The 9,785-nt window shown below is 39.9% G+C and overlaps 1 protein-coding gene across 1 annotated transcript in view; it reads right to left on the reverse strand.

Annotated features, from left to right (window-relative positions):
* The window catches only part of TAFA2 (TAFA chemokine like family member 2), a 35,588-nt gene extending 35,364 nt beyond the window's left edge, over nucleotides 1-224 (reverse strand). The window contains exon 1 of the mRNA XM_054399988.1: nucleotides 116-224. Within this exon, the coding sequence (XP_054255963.1) occupies nucleotides 116-221 (106 nt within the window). The 5' untranslated portion in view covers nucleotides 222-224. The remainder of the gene's footprint in view (nucleotides 1-115) is intronic.
* Nucleotides 225-9,785: the final 9,561 nt, after the last annotated feature.

A 9,785-nucleotide genomic window follows, 5' to 3' on the forward strand; every position in this document is an offset into this window, starting at 1 on the left:
ACCAGGAGACGCAAATACACATGAGGAAAAAAGGTCACACAGAGTAGACACTTCTGAATTGGCTGACAGAGGTCCCAGACGTAACAGTAAAATAGGACAAAACAGAATTTCTTACCTTTATGATGATTTGCCCCAGATGCTAATTTCCCCCACAGCGTTACAACAAATATTATTATTAGCAGTTTTCCCTTTGTTGCTTTCTGCAAATATCTCTTATTCATCCTGAAAACAAAAATACACAGAAATAAGTATTTATCTTAAGACTTAAAAAACCCCAACCAAACAACAAAAAAACCCAAACAACATTTTTGTGTTAATTAAAGGAGATTTCAATTTTTCTAAGTGCCTTGCTGACAACTCTTAAGTCACATCAGTATAACCTCCCTCCCTAGTCTGCTAGCATTCCTCCACACTAGTAAGTACCAGGAGAAATCAACATCTCCATTCAGCACATTTCTCTCAAGGCACCACTAGTGTTCATAACCACAGCAGACTCCAGAACAGGCAAGAAGGATGAATCCATGCAGCTATACAAGTTTTGCTGAACAGAGCTGTTCCACTAGTGTATTTGGGGCCAGTCATGGCCAACAGGGTCCTCTCTGTGTTGTGAAGTTTTTGGATTCTGTCCGCAAGCCATAAGGAGATAACAGAATTGAATACACCTGCAGCACAAATACCTATCTTCCCACAGAGAAATCCTGTTAGGAAGACATGAGTAGTTTAGGAACATGGACTCAAGCAGGGCAGATTAACTAGTCTCTCCTGTCAATCTTTGGGTAATGAAAAGGCTTGATTTACTGCACCAAGGGAAACTACATGTAGCTCCCCTCATCTTGCTCAGTGATGTTTTCCCTGTGACAGCAAGATACTGTGGTGGTTCAAGTACAAGGTACCACATGACTTATTTCCCAGTAACCTCCTCCAAAGACAAAATACCCCTCCACCTGCCAAAAAGATAAGTTCAGGAATGTAGGCTGTAGCGCTTAAGGATTAGAGTTGTGCAGAGAGTGGCAAGGGGTATAAAATTAAACCTACTCTCACTTTTCATTCTCTGTAGAAGATCCCTAGGGAGCAGGTTAAGAAACGGCTCTGCACGATGGTCATGGTTCTGCTGATAGGTCAACAGGACACTGATGCCTATTTCAAATCACTTATACTAGAAAAGCTGGCAATTTAATCACTTGAATCAAATTATTGTTGGTTTCTAATGCCTGAAACTAAAATACTTACTTTGTAAGCAGAAAAATCTACACTGCTCCGGTATGGTTGCACATTTATCTCCTATTATGTTCTTAAGAAACTCAAAGCAATTCAAGAGCATCTCTTTTGTTTTGTTCATGTACAACATTACCACAAGCCTGTGAAAGGCAGACTGCTCTAATATAGAATTAGCCAGTAGCCTATTCAAAGTCCCAAACCTCCTTCTATTCCTTCAAATCAATCTCTTTCCTCTGAGTAAATTGCTTTCTAACAGAACACCACATGCTGAAAAGGCAACCTCACACACACCCTGCAATTCCACTCGTGATTTCCACACTTGTGACCAGACTACTTTCCCCAGAACTGCCAATCTTGCTCTCCAGGAGACTGATGAGATCTTATTAAACACTGGGTAAGTTTCCACACCGGGCTGTGCATAACCAAACACCAGGACTCAAATTAAAACACACTGAGGAGTTTTCTAAACTCTTTTAAGCATGAATTCAGTGCAAACAGAGCTCAGCAGCCTTTGGCAGAAGTCACACATCCACACTGTTTCCCAGGGGTTCAGATATCACATTTATCATGGAAAAAGAGAGGGAAGGAAGCAAATGCTGTTTCTAGGATAGTAGAAGTGCGCCTGAAAGCGTGACTGATTAATAATCACAGTGGAGGTCACAGTGTGCTATGAACCACACCAAGCTCTGCCTTCCTGCACTGATTCCAATCCCTTTGGAGGGTAAACTGCATATTCATCATCAGTTCTAGGTTTATGAAGTACTCAAAGCTAAAGGGAAAAATATTATTTGTCACTGTAAATAAGAACACCAGCAATAAAATTTTTAAAAAATCACATTCAGCATATGCTCTTTCCCAGCTACCTCTGAGCAGAATATGAATTAACTCTTTCATTCCTGGATTCTCATGCTGCACCTGTTATGACACTGGTGCCAAGTCATCTCTCATTAAAATCAAATTTTTCTTTCTCACTTACCCAACACAGCTCAAAACCCAGTGGGACTTGCACCACTAAGCAAAGTTGAATCTAATACAGCTCCTTCTTGAACTCTGCTGATGCCAGAATCACTTGCTGTGCTGCAAGGCTGGCAGCAAACACACAGTAGAAAGTTCAAACACATAAAGAAAAACAGTAGCAGCAGGGTGAAAGAGAGAAACTCAACCTATCTGTCTGTGAACAGCAGCCCCTCAGGGTAGGTGGCAGAGCGAAGATACAAAACCTCTGCCCACAGCCCAGCATACCAACGAGGAGTAAGCCAGGACTGAATACTGAAGAGACATCACAGAATCACAGAATGCTAGGGGGTGGAAGGGACCTTGAAAGATCATCTAGAACAACGCCCCTGCCAGAGCAGGATCACCTAGAGCAGATCACACAGGAACACACCCAGGAAGGTTTTGAATATCTCTGGAGAGGGAGACTCCACGTCCCCCCTGAGCAGCCTTTTCCACTGTTCCAGCATCCTCACACTGAAAAAAAAATTTCCTCATGTTTCCATGGAACTTCCTATGCCTCAACTTCCAACATTGTCCCTTGTCCTGTCATTGGGCATCACCGAGCAGAGCCTGACCCCATCCTCTTGGCACTCACCCTTTACATGAATGAGGTCACCCCTCAGTCTCCTCCTCTCCAAGCTAAAGAGCCCCAGCTCCCTCAGTCTCTCCTCGTAAGGAAGACGTTCTGCTCCCGTCATCATTTTTGAGTCTCTGTGCTGGACTCTCTCCCTGAGGTCCTTCTTGAACTGAGGGACCCAGAACTGGACACAATACTCAAGATGCAGCCTCAGCAAGGCAGAGTATAGGGGGAGGAGAACCTCTCTCAACCTACTAACCACAGCCCTTCTAATACATTGGCCTTCTTGGCCACAAGAGCATACTGCTGGCTCATGGTCAACCTTCCATCCACTAGAACTCCCAGGTCAGCAGTTAAAGCATTTGTAACATACCGTAGTTCAACTAAGAAAAAATTGGAAGATGATGTTAAGTTTCAATAATCAAGCTTCAAACTAATTATGGTGTGTGATTGTGAACCTGTAGTTGTGTGAATCAGGCACTCAGAACAGTCAGTCCAAGGACAGATGAGTAGCAGCATGAACACAGACAAGGTACACTGCTTGCAAGCAGTCCTGCCACATAAACAGAGGGCACACTGTAGCAATACAGTCCTAGAAATAAAATATGAAAGGTTTGTAGTCCAAGAAACTCAGGGGGTTGGGATGGATGCATCTTATTAGCAAAGCAGGCAAGCAACTAAATAACAAGGAGTGGCCAGGAGATATGTCCAGTATCGAAGTGCACACATTACCACTTGGGCTGAGAGACTGTGATTCTGGTTCTTTTTTGTGGATTTGCAAAATAGCTCATGATATAGCGCTGAGAAGACACTGGAACTAGATAGCATTTGACCTCAGCTCTGAAACAAACTATTCATCCGTTGCAAACCTGATCCATGTCAAGAGCAAGCATCCAGGAAATAAAATTCAGCCCATTACCGTACTGTTATTACACTAACAACAGGCTGCGTTAAATAGAACAAATGAGCTCTGAAATGAGGTCTACTTTTACTACAGGTGATGCACAGCTTCACAAACTACAGCTATTAACCTGAATGGTTTTCTCTGTGAGACATTTTCCTCTTACACTCACCCTCCCTTCTGCAGAACCTCTCCTTCATTAACAACCTTCAGTAACACCACCACATAAGCCAGAGGTGGTAAAACTGAGAACAGTCATGCTATAGGAGACACCCATATTTGAAAATCAATTTTACACAGAACTTTATGTGAAAATAATACAAACTCTAGGTGTAACGAAATTTTCTTTCCATTTCTAAGCCCCAAATTCAAAATAAACCTGAGGAATTCTCAGCACATTCACACTAAAGAGGCCACAAAAGGCTGCCAGGTTTAAGGTCATTTTTCAACGTTCTTAGAGTCCAGGTGGTTCCAGGGACACGTTCAATACAAAATAAAAAGAGGTGACTCACATAACACAGACAGGCTAGTGGCCGAGTGCAAGATGACTTTGTTGTAACCAACTCTTGATTAACACCATAACACAATGAATGCTTTAGTAATACTTGTTACTCTTGTTCCATGCAAATCCTTTTCTCTCAAACACACTCCTTGAGAACATCACCAGTCTGGTATCATGGACTCAAGAATAGACTCTTTTGGTGATTAGCGACAAAATAGGTTAAAAATTGCAGGATTTTTGCCTCAGGATGAAATCTCATTTGATGCTGCAGAGAAACTTCAGAAACTGCTTCTCCCTAGCTTCCATGGCTTATGAGAAGCAAACTGAATACACTAGTAGGTTGCACAGGTTCTCCTCACCACTACTCCATCTCACTGTCAGGCCTCTCCCGGCAGCAAATGTGGCCCAACTATTTGACTGTACTTAAGTATCCACAACCTTCTGAGTTTCTGCTTTCTTCCTCCTTTGCTTCTGGGCTTGAGATCAGCCACCTTTCAAAAATTCAGAAGTAGAGAACTATATGGAAATTACCTTACAATTGTAAGGCCAGTGCTAAAATGCCTTGCTTTCCTATTTTAAGTGAAGTATAACCTCATGCAATCTTTACTTTTTGAGAAGGAAAAGAAAATAGTAAGGAAAATACTGGCTTTCCTTCTTCCATTAAGAGCTTACACATAAATAAAACTCTCATCTGTTTTCCAGAAGTAACAGCATTTTTCTCTGTTGCTCCTTTCCTTTCTTTTCGTTATGAACATCAGCATCTATGAAGCTGTTCAAAATTCATTCATTCCTGCTTTACATATGGAGAAACTTTCGGTGTCAGTGAGATCCATTTGTCTTCTGCAAACACACAATTCCTGTGAATGCAAGTGTTCAGAAAGAGAAGCATAGGCCCATTTCTCAGCTCTATCTTGATGAAATTTTTGAGACAAAAACCTGATAGAAAATTAGTCCAGTGTTCTCTTGCTTTTCTTTTTACAATAAATACTTTAGTCACTATTTCAGAGACACCCTAAGTGAGGAGCAGAAATCACTTCTGACCCCAAATCTCTTGTACAGAAATAGTGTAGCCACTTAAATTATCTTCTGTACTGTGCTGAATCTTACATTATTTATTAGTTGTGTCAGTTTCTACATCCCATGCAATGCAGGTATTTGCAGTTTTATTTAGCCTTTCCTGTGTAAGCTAACACAGATTTAAAAATGCAGCTCTGGTGGATAAGGTCACTTTGCAAAAGTAACACCGATGTGACCCCCAGGTGTTTGCATATATATAAATTCCCTCTATGACATTCTTGTCATGTTTGCTCAGTGAACAAGTAATTTGCCGCTCTCATTACTTGAGGTACAAGGTAGCTTGTGAAAATCAATCTTCTTTCTGCTTCATACATCACAGACTGTTACAGACACAAAGTGCATTCTGATTCTGAAATGAAGGTGGGGGGGAAACACAGACCTGTTCTTATAAGCTACTTTCTATGATCTAGGTGGGCAAGGAAAGAGAGAGAACAGGCATTTAGTCTAGCAAAGCGCACAGGGGTTACATAGAAGTTGCATGGCAAATCTCCGTATGCAAAGCAAAAGGGACGGATTTTGTTAGGTTTTCTTCTCAAAAATTGTTGTTTATCAACCTGGATCTTTCAATAGCAGATTAAGTCATGCTAGAGAGCTTAGCCCTGCTATGGAGAAATACTTGGAAATAGATACAGCATTGTGGGCAGATCAATACAGCAAGGTTGTCACTGTTAGTTTCAGCTGAAGTGTACCTCTGGAACCAGACTGAAGAATTTTTGGCTTAATGCCATAAGGAAGACTTTTGAAAGGCTACTATGCTAAGACTAAGACACTTCATTCTTCTTCCCAAAAGTGTTAAAGTATATGATCCCAAAAGTGTTAAAGGATATGATTGACATGCATGCCCACGCTTCTTTTATTTAAATCAGTGTGACTTAAGCACATACTTACATTTAAGCACATGTTTTCCCAAAGAGTTGTATGTACACAACATGAGTTCTTGAAAAATGATTACTGAGTGGGATTTTGTAAGAACAGATAGTTTCAAGAAAACAAAATCTCAGATATCTGAAAAATAAAAAGTCATGGAATGTATGAAATAGTTTTCTTTACATATTGCAATTAGTTTCCCAGTAGCAGGAAACTGGAGACAGATGCACATATAGGTAATTACAGTTGCTGACAGTTTCTCATATCACTTGGATGTGAAATTTACATATATATTGTTGTTTCCAAAATCAGATAAGCACAGATGCTTGAATTACCAAAGACATAAAATGCTTTAGCCACCTAGCTGCCTGCTACCTCACAGCTAGAAAGCCTGAGAGATTATGGGAAAAGCTTTTTTTCTTCCAAAAGGGCATGGATGGTTGTGATGATATTGTCTTGAAAAGTCAGATGATACTGATGAATGGCCTCCCCTCTAAACTGCTATCAATGTTAATCTCCCCTGCTTCCAGATTAACACCAGTTCTTTGTAGACACAATTGATTGTAATTTTCACCTTCATTAATTTTTAGATGCAAGACCTAACTGAAAGCAATAAAGAAAGCAAAGAAAAAGTAAACAAGAAATGCACTGTCCTCCTAGCCAGCTTCAACTCAAATAATACAGATGTATTTGACTGTGAATTTATTAAAAGTTTTTGTGTTCGTTCAGGACCAGCAAAAGAGAGTTTACACGATGAATGTTAATACTGACACGTTACTAAGTACACAGAAAGAAAATGTCATCGGGTTCTGTGCGCTTAAATTCTGTACTTCTATGAATTTATGAAAATATAAAACTAGTAGTAATAATCTAGCATTAGACCTGCACATGTCATTCATTATGTTGAAGTGCTAAGAATCAAACATTACAGAATATTTAAACATCCAATATATTCTAACTTCTTTAATCTACCCAGTGATGTCCTCCAGCCTTGTGAAATAAGCTCTTACAGTTAAGTGTTCAGTATTAGAAGGTACTTAGGCTCAAAGTCACATAATTTTCTCTGATATTACTATGCCACTTTAAACCCTCACTTTCTCTGCTTAAGGGAGCTTTAAGTTGTAGGGGGTACTATCTATTCTCTTAAACATCGTGGCAGCAATATTTGCTTATATCTTACATGTTATCATCTTGCAGATGGTTATTTCAATCTTCTTTTTTCATATCTCATTAACCAATAAAAAGTTTAACTGGAAGAAAAAAAAGGGATAACAGTTCAATAGGTTTTGAACAAAGTGTCTCACTGAGACCTGAATCACTAAATATACTGTGATTTCACAAAGGCCACAGCAGTGGCAAAGATAAGCCTTCAAATCTATCAAGGCAGAGAAAGCATCAAATATTAGTGGAGAATGGCAACTGAAGTGCCCATATTTAAAAGCAAGGATGAAAATCATCTGGGCAAGCATAAGCCTATTAGTCTGACCCCTTCAGTTTGCAAGGGCTTAGAACAGGCTTTGTAGAAAAAGATAAATTACACACAGAGAAGTAAATAGACCATAGGATAAAGTGTAGCAGCGTTACCATGAGCAGATTGTACCAGGCTAACCCAAGAGCTTTTTTGATAAGATAACTGATTTTACAAAGAAATGAAGTAGATATAATTTGTCTGGATTTAGATAAAGCATTTTCTACAGTGTCACTCCAGAAGTTACACATTAAGCCAAAGACTCTGTGGATTACTGCAAGAATTGAAAGGTGGATTCAGGTGTGATAACAGCAGGCAGTACTGAAAGGGAGTATCAGGGATTAATGGCACTTGTGCTGCAAGTTGGGAATTCGTCATTTGAAACAAGATGTGTAAAAATCATCAATAGCACATCAGTATCAATATGGCATTAGAAAGCTGTGAAAAAGGGAAATCATATAAATCACAAATTTTCTTAAACTATCTTTCAGAATTATCTACAACATTCTGACCAGCCATCTTCATGGAAGAAAAAATGAACCCACAAAACACACAGGGACAGTCTTCTATTGTGGTCACATGAATGAAGACTCTACCACATGAAGAGTTTGAAAGAGACTGATCTGTAAAACAAATCAAAGGCTGAAGGGAAAAAAAAATCAAGGAAAGAAAATAAACACAGCGAGGGCAAAAAGCATGTCCATAAGGAATGGATTAGATGATAGCTTGCCAGCAGGCAGGATCAGGACACTCAGTGATCCAGGAAGTCTCTTCCAGTCTTGTCTCTACATCAACATCATGGTTCCTTCTTTTGTACATTAGTATAGGATGCCAAGAGCTAGATTTTTCATGAAGAAAACTATAAAGCAAGTTCTTTCCAAGTGCATTAGTGTAGTATTTCTTTCCAAGTCATTTCACTCTCCTCAAAAGAAACCAAACCCCCCCCTCCCCACCAGAAGTCACAGCATTTCTCTCCTTGAAAAAAAAATATAGTCCTTACCGCACAGGTTTCCATCCAAAAATTGGCCATGCTGCTGAACATCTCATTAAAATGAATATACTTTTTTATTTTTTGACATTTTCAAGACATAATTACCATCTCTGTGTCATAAATTTTAAAGATGACCCAAACAGTCACAGTACTGTATTGATGGACCATTCATCATTTTTTACTAACCTCAGTGAATTAAAGTTGTACTGCTAAGCATGAGTAAGCATTAGTATTCCATGACTAAGACTCCCTCATTTTTTTAAGAAGTCACTCTTATTTTTTTTTCTATCACTCTTGCTTGAAATTGAAAATCTTCCTACTGTCATTCTGCTTTTAAGAGTGACATCATGGAAATGTAAAACTGGCAAGTATCACAATTGTCAAAATATGAAGGAATCTCATTTTCCACAGGAGTCCAAAGGTAGAAAGCAAAACCTACATACTTTCAAGAATTAGGCATTTTAATAGAAAAACAGAAGAAACAATATCATAAGTATTTTAAGAGTGTGAATGTATGAATTAAAAATGTGTGTCATTATCGAATTGACTTGAAGTGACTACCATCTTAAATGTAATATTGGGTCACAACAAGCCCAAGCAGTGCTACAGACTTGAGGAAGTGTGGCTGGAAAGCTGTCTAGCAGAAAGGGACCTGGGGGTTCTAATTGACAAGGTGCTGAATATGAGCAAGCAGTGTGCCCAGGTGGCCAAGAAACCCAGTGGCATCCTGGCTTGGATTAGAAACGCTGTGTCCAGCGTTGTCCCCTTGTACTCAGCTCTGGTGAGGCCACACCTCAAGTATTGTGTTCTGTTTTGGGCACCTCAATACAAGAGAGATGTGGAGGTGCTGGAGCAAGTACGGAGGGCAAGGAAGCTGGGGAAGTTCCTGGAAAATAAATCTGATAAAGAGTGACTGAAGGAGCTGGAGCTGTTTAGTCTGAAAAAGAGGAGGCTGTGGGGAGACCTCATTGCTTTCTACAGCTACCTGAAAAGACATTGTGGAGAGGTTGGTGCTGGTCTCTTCTTACAGGGAATTAGTGACAGAACAAGAGGGAACAGCCTAAAACTACAACTGGGTAGGTTTAGAATGGACATTAGGAAAAAAATTTTCACAGAAAGAGTGGTCAGGCATTGGAATGTGCTGCCCAGGGAGGTGGTTGAGTCACCAGCCCTGGGTGAGTTTAAAGG

The sequence above is a fragment of the Indicator indicator genome, chromosome 3 (assembly GCF_027791375.1).
Source record: "Indicator indicator isolate 239-I01 chromosome 3, UM_Iind_1.1, whole genome shotgun sequence".
NCBI lineage: Eukaryota > Metazoa > Chordata > Aves > Piciformes > Indicatoridae > Indicator > Indicator indicator.